General features: G+C 47.8%; 2 protein-coding genes and 1 long non-coding RNA gene across 4 annotated transcripts in view; 2 read left to right on the top strand and 1 right to left on the bottom strand.

The window, feature by feature from the left end:
• Positions 1–3,185, top strand: part of HOXB3 (homeobox B3) — a 40,258-nt gene extending 37,073 nt beyond the window's left edge. Inside the window, exons 4-5 of one of the 2 annotated variants that reach the window (XM_062017237.1) lie at positions 629–1,182; positions 2,243–3,185. In XM_062017237.1, the coding sequence (XP_061873221.1) occupies positions 747–1,182; positions 2,243–3,006 (1,200 nt within the window). In that variant the 5' untranslated portion in view covers positions 629–746 and the 3' untranslated portion in view covers positions 3,007–3,185. Of the gene's footprint in view, positions 1–628; positions 1,183–2,239 lie in introns of both variants that reach the window. The other variant, XM_062017236.1, reaches the window with a different exon arrangement.
• Positions 3,186–7,847: 4,662 nt separating this feature from the next.
• Positions 7,848–10,646, top strand: HOXB2 (homeobox B2). Its single transcript, XM_062018455.1, has 2 exons — positions 7,848–8,386; positions 9,499–10,646. The coding sequence occupies exons 1-2, from the start codon at positions 7,999–8,001 to the stop codon at positions 10,110–10,112; spliced, it is 1,002 nt and encodes a 333-aa protein (XP_061874439.1). The 5' UTR covers positions 7,848–7,998; the 3' UTR covers positions 10,113–10,646.
• Positions 10,515–12,678, bottom strand: LOC133628829 (uncharacterized). Its single transcript, XR_009820872.1, has 3 exons — positions 12,555–12,678; positions 11,914–12,222; positions 10,515–11,247 (listed from the first exon to the last, which is right to left on the bottom strand). It is a non-coding gene; the product is annotated as an uncharacterized LOC133628829 (long non-coding RNA).
• Between the last annotated feature and the right edge of the window lie 695 nt (positions 12,679–13,373).

Raw genomic sequence — 13,373 nt, 5'->3', positions numbered from 1 at the left:
TTTTCAGTTTAAAACAAATATACTGAACAGAGGCCTTATAACAAACTTATCGGACTTTTAATTTCAGATGGTATAACATCTTCCTGTTCTTTATGCATGTGAAGGTTTGGTTTGAATAAGTCAGGGCTAAGAAAGCAAGACTTTCATTGCTTTCATGCCCGTAGCTAGCAACTATTTGTTCTAGATTCATATATTTATGTTAACATGTGTGTTATCTGGACGTGGATATGTACACAGACACACAACACACACATGTACACATGTATATGGGAGTATATGTGTACACATGGTTGTGTGTATATATAGGTCTGTAGATAAATATAGAAGTAAATAGATATATACAGGTGAAACCACGTGTACTTACAGAGTATGTGTGTAGTTATACATCCTGTCCTCTAAGGGGAAAAAAGATGCAACTAACCAGGAAAACTGGCTCCCCAAAATCATCTCAACACTTTTGCATCGTAACATTTGTTGAGCCTCCTTAGGCTGCACACAGGACAAAATCTGCTCAAAGCATCTGTTTGCCCTGTTCTGTGGAACCCTATTCATGTCATGGGCCTTTCAAGCCCCAAGATGGATTCATAGGACCAGTACTATTATTGTGTGTTTTCTCCTAACCTTTCAGGTCAGCTTCCAATAGACAGCTGGAAAGGGCCTGTCACGTGGCCTTCGGGTGCCAATGTTCTGCCATAGGGGTGTCAAGACCCTGGTAGCTGGAAAAATCCTTTTGGGGAGTCCCAGAGATGCAGAAGACAACATACTACGACAGCTCCACACTCTTTGGGGGTTACTCCTACGGGAGTGCCAATGGATTCAGCTACGAGGGTCCCCAACAGTCCTTCCAGGCAGCTTCTCATGTGGAGAACGACTACCAGAGGTCTGCCTGTTCCCTCCAGTCTCTTGGCAACACAACCCCACACGCAAAAAGTAAAGACCTGAATGGGAGCTGCATGCGTCCAAGTTTGCCCCAGGAGCACCATCCACCTCCCCCCGTCTCACCAACCCCGAACCCTGCCACCAACAGCACCAGTAGCAACAGCAATAACCAGTCGGGGAGCAATAAAACTGCCCCCAGCAAAGCCAACCTCAGTGCAAATGCCAGTCTCACCAAGCAGATTTTCCCCTGGATGAAAGAATCAAGGCAAAACTCCAAACAGAAAAACAGCTCCCCTAGCACAGGTACACTGCTCTGCTTTTCTAACCCTCCACTTTACTAAACAATGAGTTAATGAAACCACCAACTGGAGTAGTCTTGTTTGGACGGAGGGGGTGTAGCAAGGGTCCAGCAAGGATCCTGGTGTTGGACATGATCCCAAGAATGTTAGACACATGCTCTGGCCTGGCTGAGCAAGCCTTGGCCCATCCTGCAGCACCGATGGTGTACACTTGGTTTCTTTTAAACATGTCCAGAGCACCACAGGGAAATACAACCAGGTGGTTGTACAGAGCTGATGCCTGACTGTGTAGATACAGATACACAAAAGTGTACTCCCATCGCTCTACTTAGCGATGCTAAGGTAAAGTACTTGTTCTCTTGCCACCTCCCTGCTTCCAGGCACAGCAGTGAACATGGTGCTCTGAGTATCTGTGTTCATGTACAGAGCATATGCATAAACACATGCATATTCTTTCATGCATACGGACACATTGTTTGCACAATCCACAAAACCAAATCAGTATGAAAACAACACTGACAAATATACTAATATAAACTTTTTGGCGCACATTTCACAGTACTTCAGTATAATTTACCTGCTATAAACATGTTTATCTCATGAAAAGGTAGGTACCAGTGTGATTTGCTGTTTAACAAGGTACATGAAAGTGTTTGTGTTATACAAACACAAGGCGTGGACAAGATGTGTGTATGTGTGCATTTGTACCTTGGCAAACAAAATGCCTCCCAACACTGACCCGTGTTAGTATTAATTGGCTTTGTGGTGACTGCCCCCCTGCCAAATATTATTTCCTCAAAATTATCTGTTGGAAATAATCGACTCCTAAATAAATGGCCCTGGAATCCTTTTGTACATGACATGATCAAATTTTCATAAACCAGGGGCAGCTTTGGAGAACAGAACTCTTAATAAATGACATGATTATGGAGTACAGGCTAATGCAAAGGGGTGAGGGAAGAGGGGGGTCGAACTCTTGTGCCTGTTCCAGGATTTATTAAGAAACGATGCATTCAATTTCTGCATGTAAGTAATTATCTTTTATTTCATTTTGTGGACAGCAGAAACCTGCAGTGGTGAGAAAAGCCCTCCAGGCTCCTCAGCCTCCAAGAGAGCCCGCACAGCCTACACCAGTGCTCAGCTGGTGGAGCTGGAGAAGGAATTCCACTTCAACCGCTATCTGTGCAGGCCCCGCCGCGTGGAGATGGCCAACCTGCTGAACCTCAGTGAGAGGCAGATCAAGATCTGGTTCCAGAACAGGAGAATGAAGTATAAGAAAGATCAGAAGTCAAAAGGCATGGGGTCTTCTTCTGGAGGACCTTCCCCCACTGGCAGCCCGCCTCAGACCATGCAATCTTCCGCTGGATTTATGAACGCCTTGCACACCATGAGCAGTAACTACGATGCCCCCTCGCCACCTTCCTTCAATAAACCCCACCAAAATGCCTATGCCATGTCAACTAGCTACCAAAACCCCATCAAAGGCTGCCCCTCCCAACAGAAATATGCCAACACGGCCCCCGAGTATGACCCCCACGTCTTACAAGGGAATGGAGTGGCCTACGGGACCCCCAGCATGCAGGGCAGCCCCGTCTATGTTGGAGGTAACTATGTGGATTCTATGCCCACCTCTGGTCCATCCCTTTATGGTCTCAATCACCTGCAACATCACCAGGCTGCCAACATGGACTACAACGGGCCTCCGCAGATGCCTCCGAGCCAGCACCACGGACCATGTGAGACTCACCCCACCTACACAGACCTTTCTACACACCACACTTCTTCTCAGGGCAGAATCCAAGAGGCGCCCAAGCTGACCCACCTGTGATAGAGAGCAGGGACAGGCTCAGGTGAAGCAGATGGGACCCCATCACAGGGCATAGGAGAGGGGAAAAGGGCAGGATCATCTTCAGGAACTTTTGTGTTGAGCTATTTTTTTTCTTTCTTTGACAGGGCAATTTCTACCAGGTTGTTGTGCTTGCTATTCTTATTTGTGGGTTATATCAAGCACAATTTCCAACCGTTTCAGTATTCACTGCCAAAAGCAGTGCTTTCTCTGAAGAGCTATACCTGTTTCAACACAAATGCTTCTGAAACAGATTTGGGGTAGTTTTGTGGGAACTTAGCAGATTTTAAGCAGCAGTATCCCTCATTTCCAAACCAAGCATAGATCATCACCAATAATCCTTGGACACTGGAAAGGAGAATATTCAGCCAGAGAAATCTTTACAACTGATGTATCTGCATCTACTTAGACATGTATGCCTATATACATATGCAATCAAAAGACAGTGTCAAAAAGTATCCTCCTCTCCAACTCCATCTCAAGAGAAACCTTGTGCTTTCCTTTCCAGTCTTTAGAGGAAGAGCATCCTTTTTGCCGAGTAACTTCCCACCAGTCTGCAAGTATACATACCTGCCAATGCATGGGATTCACACTCTTCCTCTCCAGTCCCTGCCTCCCCTCTCAAAAATAGTAATAATAATAATTAAAAAAAGAATAACAAAGGTCTAAGCATTGCAAAACATTCGATAAAAAAACGTTTTTTGAAATGCCTAAACCCCCCTGCCCCAACAGTAACAGCAGTCCAAAGACAGGAAGAAAGAGTCAACAGGTCTGAATATTTTCCCACCTTTGCCTCTGATGACATGACGTCTCCGTTTGACAACGCTGGGGTTTTTTGCTGTGGGGGTATTTTTCTTAGGGTTTGTTAATAGAAAAGCAATCTTAAGACTGAGAAGTCCTATACTTCTTTCTCCTCTTGAACTTATGTGGAAACAGGGTATATTTGAACAAATGGAATGTCCTCCAATCGAAGCAGAAGTGAATGGATCTCTCGTATTTGCTAATGCTTTCTTGTCTGGACATCTTTGTTGCACTTGGAGTTTACATATAATGGGTATAAAAACAACTTTGAAGGGCTTTCGTCCAGCTCAGTCGAGACGTCCTTCATAGGTGTGTGTTCTGGTGAACATTCATATATATTTATTGGTTATAGCCAGTTTAAAATATTTTCCTTTTTTGTATTATTTATCCCCAATATTATGTATTTATATGAGGAAAAAAGAATCAAATTGTACTTTTTTAGTATTTACTTGTTGTAAAGGACATTGTGTTTCCTTGTCATCGTACAACAAGCTTATTTTAGTTATCGTAATTTAGGAAGACCAGTAGTTTTATGTTACCTTCGTACTTATGAATAATGTAATTAGTTCTACTGGAGGCATGAGTGCAGAACCAGACTGTAATTGTATAGTCCTGAATTAGAAGAACTATAGCTAATCCCTCCCTCCCACCTCCTCCCTCCTCTTTGGAGATCTTTCTTTGTTCTTAAAGTAGTTATTTTATTTCCTTGCTGAAGGGTTGTTTGTCGAACAATTCTTGAATAAACTTTCTGTTACCAATTTTATCTTGTCCTATCAGTCGGATTTAAGGGCAGAAATACAGTACGTGGAAGTGAAAACAGCGACAGGAGCGCAGGGAGAGCAATGCGCAAGATATTTCGGAACACGAGTCGGGGGGATCCTCTGCTGAGTCCCCTTTTGGGATGAAACCCCCGAGGGTTCGGGATAACGACGGACCCGCCATCCCTTCCGCGGCCCCGCGCGGTCCCTGCGCTCGCAGCCACAAAGGGGGGTCACGTGGCGCCGGGGCCGGGATGCCATTGGGCCGCGAATGAAAACAAAGGAAAAGGATTAATCACAAAAAAAGAAAGAAAGAAAGAAAGAAAGAAAGAAAGAAAGAAAGAAAGAAAGAAAGAAAGAAAGAAAGAAAGAGAAAGAAAGAAAGAAAAGAAAGAAAGAAGGTCCAGAGTTTCTGTGCGAGGACCTTAAAGGTGAAGAGAAATTAAATTACTTACTGTAGTTAATTAGTATACATACATACGTATGCACATAGATGCACGCAAACACACCCACAGACCTTTCAAACTAACACAGGCATCTAAAATTGTTATTAAAAGGGGAAAAAGATGACGCCAAAGGTTACATTATCAGTGGAGGTGAGAGACAATCATCCCACACCAGCAGCAAAAGCAGATGGGATAATGCCGTGAATAATTTGCCTTTTACGCTCTAAAGCCCTAAAAAAACCTTATATTAAAGCAGTGAGGGCTAATAAAAGTTTTATAGCTCTGGAAAAGGGTTAGATGCTTGACGGGCTCAAACTGCTCTGCTGCTGGGGCCACTTGAGAGCTGAAGGTCCCTGCGCTGGAAAGAAGAGGGGAATTCTGTTTGCTGTCGGAAGAATAGGGTGGAAAGGCCTTAAAAGGTACCGAAAAACAGCACTGGGCTGTAGACACAGGAAGGTTGTGTGCGTGTGTCAATGTTTTGTACACTGATGTGTACAGCTAGGGACATCCATAGGTGCTGGGGTAAACCTATGCATACAGAAAGGTTGGGTAGAGCTTTACATGAGAAATGATCTCCTATTGTTTTTTTCCAGCTCTGATCTTTCTTAATAAATGAAGTTCCAGGTTAATAATTATAACCTTGGCACAATAATAAATAACAGTATAACAGAAAGACAAGGCTTGTTTTTCTCCCCAGGACGGGGCTGGGTGATGTCCAGCCATGCAGAGAGCCATTTACTTTCGGTGATGCTATAATTTAAAAGCAGAAAAGCGTGCGGGCTCTGGTGGGCACTGACTCAAGAAGCAAGAGCTTGAGTCAGGCTTGGGCTTCTCCTTGGCTTTTCCCCCCTCCCTCTCATTGAATATATTTTCCTGTCTCGCATCCTTGTCGCCATGTTGCCGGGATTGGTGTTGGAGATTCCTAGGGACTGGTTAAAATGGGGAAAAAGAAGGTTCAGAAACCTTCAGAAAAATGGGGAAAAGGAGGCTCAGAGGGCAGCCCCTCACAGTGTGTCGCTGGATTCCCTCTCCTACAGCTCCTCACGTCCAGGCAGTAATTTGCGCCGCTGCATTAAGGAGGCAGGCCCCGGCTTGTCTCACAATTTCTGCATTTCACCACCGTTCACTGACCCTGGGAATTCATTCGTATCAGGCGGTGTCTTTCCCCTTCAGTAGGAAGATGATTTTTTTCCCCCTCATGCTAATACATGGTGCATGGGGAAAAAACCCTCGTTGCCCAAGAGATTCTTTCTTCTTCTATTCCTTCTTTTATTTATATCCCCCCCCCCCCCGCCCAGTTGCATTTTTATTGTTGTCAAAACCAGTGACAACATTGAGAGCGGCTTGGAAGAGTTTCTTTTTCACATACAAAACTCTCAGGCTACATCCCAGCTCTCCAGCTCCTCGAAAAGGAGAATCTACCAGCTCCATGACAAAGCCTGAGACTCTTAAAATGCCACTTGAATCCAAACGAACAAGAAATGATCGTAAACTAAGCTATTAATTTTTACATCAGTCCTGATCTGCTAGGGAAAAATCCCTTCGATTTTGTAAACTCTCTTTAAATTTTTTCTTCACCCCTTTTTGCTAAACTGTGCTTCGGTCTCGGCTTCAGCTTTAGATTTATTATGTGTTTCTCAAAAACTCGTACCACCCACACAGATGCTTGGACTGACAAAAGTTTCCAGGCTTCTTCCTGGGAGAATGTAGCTTGCCAGCCCCTCTCCCTTGCAAAATGGGAGAAACGAAGCTCGAGCAAGCAAATTCGGAACCAGACACGTTTCCAGTCTGCATCAAACAGCTTTTTTTTTTTTTTTCCCTTTTCCGTCTGAATTTTTTACTTTCTAGATTTCCCGAATTTAGGACTTTGGATTAAACTTTAAAATTCTTAGTTGAAGTAACTCCCTAGCAAAAGCAGAATTTGTTTGCTGAGTGAACTAGGCTGAGCTGTCAAAAGTCTTTCGAGGACAAGATTGATCGTTTCTCACTTCTTTACGGTTGGTGTGGATCCGGGCACTTTAAAAGGGGGGAAAAAAAATCTTCCTGGGAAATGACTTTTCAGTTTATTTATTTGGTAAACTCTGTAAGTAGCAGTGATTATTGAGGGGAGAGGGGGAAAAGATGGAAAGGAACAAACAGGATTTAAAAAATATCCTTGATATTAAAAGGGGATTTGCCTTTAAAGAAAGTGCAAAAGATCCCTAAAGTCTGGCTTTAGAAGCAGAAGGATTAGGCTATTGCTTTAAAAGTAGTTTAACGATGTAAATCAGGCCGGTTATACCTGGCTTGCAAGCTCACTTGACTTCCTCAGTGCTCATATCCAGCGTCAGACGTAAACCTCCGGACTAAACCTCCTGCTGCCTTGAACTTTCTAAGCTCTGCGGTATGTAGATATATATATACATATGACACTGCAATACACCTCTGCAGCCTCTACACCTCTATGTCCTCACTTGCCAGAGCCGAGATCGAATCCCGTCTGAGGCTGAGGCGGCATTTCCCTGGCTGCTGGCTGACACCTCGGGGTGGGGTGGGGGTGCAAAGCCACTTTTCCCACGCCTGGTGTCCCCCATCCTCTCGGGCAGGCAGGGCAGGCAGCGGCCGGCCGAGGAGGGATGGTAGCGGGCAGGGAGGGGAGAAGGGGGAGTGAGGGCTTTTCTGGGGATCTTCTCCCGTCTTTTTTTAAAACCAATTAAAGAAAATAATGCCTTCCGTTTGGCACCGGGCCCCGGCTGCCATTGGCCAGGGCTGGCCACGTGACCAGGAATTGGCTGCAATTTCGCCCCAGTCTCGAGTTTAATAGAGCAAGGTCCCCCTACGCCTGTATTATCAGCAATATAACAATTATAAAAAGCCCGAGAACCATCATCATCACTGCCGTAAAAACTGAGGCCCTCAGACTCCTTTCCCTCCCCCCCCTCCTTCCTCTCCCCCCTCCCTCTTATTAAACCCTAGGCCCTGGAAAAGCCATGAATTTTGAATTTGAGAGGGAGATCGGGTTTATAAATAGCCAGCCTTCGCTCGCAGAGTGCCTGACGTCTCTTCCCGCTGTCCTGGAGACATTTCAAACTTCATCAATCAAGGACTCGACATTAATTCCTCCTCCTTTTGAGCAAACCGTCCTCAGCCTGAATCCTTGTTCCAGCAGCCAGGGAAGACCGAGGAGCCAAAAAAGAGCATCTCATGGCCTGCTCCAGCCCCAGTCCCAGCCTGTGGCACAGCCCGGCCGCCTGGCAGCAGAATTCCCCTGGATGAAGGAGAAGAAATCCTCCAAGAAAGCTATCCAGGCTCCATCCTCTTCCTCCTCTTCCCCCCTATCATCTTCGCTGCCGATCGCTGCCGCAGGATCTCCTGCAGGTTCGTATTAAGGAGGGGGTGAAGGGGTGCTTGCTGAAATCGGAGAGGATCCGAATAATAAACGATCCCCCCGCGCCCCATCGCAGCCCTACCCCAGCCCCGACTCCCCCACCCCCCCGAAATTGTGTCACTCAATAAAATACAACGAAGCAAGGTATACAGCCGGGCAGGGGGGGATATTTCTCCTGACTATTTGCCCCGCAAATAAAAGCACAAATTGCTGTAACTTTGGCCAGAGCCGAGGCAATCGGGGGAGAGTGGGCTATTTCTGAACTCCAGTGGAGGGACCTGGCAGCCATTTGCTTGACTTGCCCTTCCAGTCTTGGATTATTATTTTTTTTTACAGCCTACAGGGAGGAAAAAAAAACCACCCAGCAAAACAACAATTCTTCCCCCTTAAAAAAAAACAAACCTCAAACCTGGAAAGAAAAGTGAAGGGGGGGGGGGGGGGAGAAAGACGAGTGGGTGACGCGGGGCCTGCTACTAGCAGGATGGAGAGACAGAAAGAGGGATAGCTGGACCCAGCTATTGCAAAAATAAATACAGCATCACACCCTCCCCTAGCCCCATCCCTCCGAGACACACATCGGCCGGGGACCCCTGGCCAGGAACGCTCCTTCCCCTGGGACAGAACGTTTAAGGCACAACTCACTGTTTTAAGTGTTTTAATGGCACCGGTAACTGCTAGGGTAGGAGAAGGTCGGACATCGGAGCTCATTGGCCAGATAATACCGAAATAGTGAAATCAAAGCTCGGCAGCCGCGCCCCCGAACTGCTGGCAAAAGGGGAAAAAAAGAAAAAGGGAGAAATGGGTCCAATTACCCTTATCTGTGAAGGCGGTAGAGACGAAGGGTTTCTAAAGAGAGAGGCCAGGGAACAATATCCTTTCTCCTTCTTGGGGCAGGGGAACTGGAGAGTGATTTCCGACCCTTTTCCACAGTGAGAAGAGTTTAATTAACCATTTGTTTTCTCCCTTAGCTTCTTTCCCCACCCCATGCTCTGTAGCGTAGGGCACGGCTCTGCCCTGCCCGCAACAGGGAGGGGATGGATCCCGACCCTTCGCCGGCCCCCGCTCCCTCGCTTTGCAACGCGCGGTTTTGTATGTGTTTAAGACACGCAGGGGCTGGCGGACACCAGCGGTTCCAGGAGGCTCCGGACCGCCTACACCAACACCCAGCTGCTGGAACTGGAGAAAGAATTTCACTTCAATAAATACCTCTGCAGGCCCCGTCGGGTGGAGATCGCGGCTCTACTCGACCTCACCGAGCGGCAAGTGAAGGTCTGGTTCCAGAACCGCCGGATGAAGCACAAGAGGCAAACCCAGTACAAAGAAAGCCTCGACGGGGACCTCGCCTACCCCAACCCGGACGAGGGCAGCGACCTGGCGGAGGAGGCTGAGGACAGTCCCGCTGCCGGGCCGGCCCCCATGCCCGGCGGACCCCACCGAAGCGAAGCGCCGGGGAGTGAGGGACCGGAGAGCCCACAGTTCGCGGGGGAGCCAGGCGGGGCCGCCGGCCTTTCGGACCGTGCCTACCCCGGGAGCCGGGACTCGCCTTTGCTGCCAGAACTGAGCATCTTCTCGGCAGAGTCCTGCCTGCAGCTCTCCGAGGGGCTTTCCCCTGGTCTACAGGGCTCCCTGGAAAGCCCCGTTCACTTCTCTGAGGAAGACCTGGACTTTTTTACCAGCGCACTTTGTACTATAGATTTGCAACATTTACATTTCTAATAGCCACCCCCGCCTCGCCGCCTCTGCTCTTTCCAGGAGCACCAGCCCCGTCCAGCTCCCCCCCAAGCTCCTGAAAAGGGGGAGGAAGTGCACCCTCAAAAAGAAACCCAAGCCATCTCTCATTCAATCACCCCATCCACCCCTCCAGATGCTTTCTTTTAAAGCTTCTCACACTGTGGGAACCGAATCCCCCTCCCAGTATTTATTCCAGAAGGCTCACGTGAAAGAACAGCCCGAGTTTTGCTAAATGCAGGTATTTAATTATAGGTCTTTTCCTTATTTATTATTTAAAAAGCACCCACTAGTTCATACACACACCAGAGACATCAGTCCCCAAGAGAAAACATTTGTAAACCCTACAAGCTACTTTCTCAGGAATCAGAACGAGACTTTTAGGTTTCTTAATAAAATAATGTTTAATAAATAAATAAAAAATAGAGGATTTTTCCTTCCTCTTCTTAAGTTTTAGATGTAGATTATTTATTAAAATCCTTTATTAGCAAATGGCAAATTATTTATTGTACATTATTTTCATAGAGTGAATAAATGTCTTTATAAAACCGAGAAACTTGTGTTGCTACATATTTAATCGGAAAATGTGAGATTTTTTTTTTACTAAATCATTCACCTTCCTTTTTCCTACTTTGCACTAACGATATCCTAATACTCTCCTCGTGTGCACTGAGAGAGGAAACAAAGGGGATTGCTCCCAGACAACATTTCAAGAAGCTTCGGGAGTCAGAAATACTCGCTGTATTCAGTTCCGTTCTCATTTTCCTTGAGCTTGGGTTCTAATTATTTAACTTTTTATTAAATCAAGGCAGGATATTTGTTTCCCATTTTACCATTCGCCGTTGTGTTTTCTGGTCACAGAAAAATCTCTCTCGTCAGGAAACCGCCGGATAAAGAGACAGACAGCAAGACAAAGGCAGCGCTCGGAGCACCCGCACATTCCGCGCTCGCGCTGCGGGGCAGCGGGACCGCGCGGTCCCCGCGCCCACCCCCCCGTTCTTCTTCAGCCCTGCTCGGCAGGGCGGGCGCTGTGCCTTTGGTTTCAGCCCTCTCCTCCTGCTCTCGTCTCTCGCAGCAGGAAACATAGAGCGGGGACATCTCAGTTATTGCTGTTTTAAAGGTCCTGTGGAAGCACATACACACAAATTTAAAATAAAAGACAAAAAACCCACAACCCAACAACAAAAAAGGCGAAAAGGGGAGGTTTTGAGTAAGTACAAAACCTCCACCCTGGGAGGGCGGTGCGTGCCGGCAGCGTGGTCAACAAATAAACATTTTAGAAGGATGAGGGGTGAGAGATTAGCCTGAAAGAGGCCTTTCTTTTTTCCCCCTCCTCTTTTCCAGCAGCACAAGCCAGCCCTCCCGGCCTCATAAATCTGTGATCGCTTTCCGCGGCGGTTCGAGCGGCTCTGCCCGGCTGGAGGGTCCCTTCACGAAAGCTTCCTCGCAAGATGGAATTTTAAATATAAAACTCATATATCAGGAGCGGAGTGGGGAGGGGGGGGAACGGAGGGGAGGCTTATGAATGAAAAGGGGTCAGCGCAGGAATCAATCGCGGTGACACCCAAAATAAATCATATTACGTCTTTACTAAGTCATTGGTGTTTCCTCAGACAGGGTAGAAATTTGGTAAGCGTTCAAGCGGGGTTTGTGCGAAAGTAATGAGGAAAGGCAAGCCGTGGAGAGGGAAGGGAGGGCGATGTGGGGCAGGGGGCGAGCGGCTGGGGCCGGGAGGGAGACGGACTCGCAGAGGCGGCCTTAAAATGGCGCAGGGAGCAACGGAGAATACCGGAGCGGACATGACGAGCAGTAGACACCAGCCCCTCTCTTTAAGGTTAGGACGGAAGAAAGCGCAGCCTTCTCCGGCCCACGGGCCTCTCTGGCCTTCGGGAGTTCTCCCGGTGGCTGTCACCTCCCTCCGCAGAGAGCGGAGCCGTTGGCAGGTTTGCTTGGCTCTCAGAGTTTGCCTGTGTGGTATCAGACCCCAGTATTTCCCATCCACTCCCTTCCGTCAGGTCCCCGGGAAACTTCCGCGTGGACACTTGGTGTTTTGTTTCGAATTAAGAGCATCAAGGCAGGACCAGCTTTCTACTGAGGGCTGTAAAAACAAATAAAACGAAATAAAGAAAACCCTGGACAGATGTTTTCGAAATTGCAGTTCTCAGATCTGGATTATCTCTTCCTGCTGTAAAAAAAAGGGGGGTTGATTTTACAGCTACCTTTTTACTCAGAGTAATATTGACAGCCTTTTCCCCTACCAGACGAGCAGATCTTTCAAACCTGCTAGCATCTCACTCTGGGAAGGAGTTGGTTTATATTGAAAATCAAAGTAAATTGCAATTAAAATACACAGTGAACATTACTTAACACTTTCCTATAAATAAAAGGAAGCGTCTAGTCCGCTGTTCGCACTGCCTGCAGCCGAGTTACCTTTGCAACCCAACCTGGGAGCCACTGCACCCCCGGCGTTTGTCCTCTCCCACCGATCCCCCTCCGCTCTGCTAGTCCCAGAGCCATGCGGGAGGGGGAAGGGGAAGCTCCGGCACAGCCCAAGTACCACAGAAGGCTATTCATTATCTTTAAGTTTATTTAATATCTCCGGCTTCTGGAACATACTCAGCAGCAGCGTTGGCACTGCCAGACGTTGTCTATCAAAGCGCCATTTGTTCCATTGCTTTACATATTTCCCCTCTCGCCTCCTCCCCCTCTCAGTCCTGAACACAGGCTTGCTGGGGGGTGGCAGGAGCAGGGAATCAGATAGTTGGGGCTGGTCGACACCAAGAGCCCTGAGAGCTGCTGGACAGCCCAGAGCCGGAGCGGCGGTGCCGGGCTCGCAGTGGCGGAGGTCCCACCTGGTCCCGCTCCGCCTGGCCCCGTTCCCACCGCTCTGGTTCGAATCATGCAGCTGCACGTCCGCTTTGCCTCTCCAGAGCAGAGAATTTCTTATTCAACTTAAAAATAAGTGCACGGAGATATATCCTTCAGCAAATCGAGCTTGCAGCAGATTTCCACAACACACGCCCTTTCCATGCGGAAGGGAGGAGGCGAAGGGAGAGGCAGGGGGAGGGGACAGGAAGGACATCGGCCTCTGCAGGTTCTCCCTTGCCTAGGGCTGGGAGGGGGAGGCATCCCCCTCCCCACCACCCAGAGGAGGAAGTGCCAGAGTGGGATGGGGGCGTGGAAATGGTTTCAGAGAACCCCCCCCAGTGTAAACCCTGACACCTTATCAATACAGATCTCTAACAAGGG

The sequence above is a fragment of the Colius striatus genome, chromosome Z (genome assembly GCF_028858725.1).
Source record: "Colius striatus isolate bColStr4 chromosome Z, bColStr4.1.hap1, whole genome shotgun sequence".
NCBI classification, from domain to species: Eukaryota; Metazoa; Chordata; class Aves; order Coliiformes; family Coliidae; genus Colius; species Colius striatus.
The sequence above is the reverse complement of the archived record's forward strand: the minus strand, read 5'-3'. Positions and strand labels throughout refer to the sequence as shown.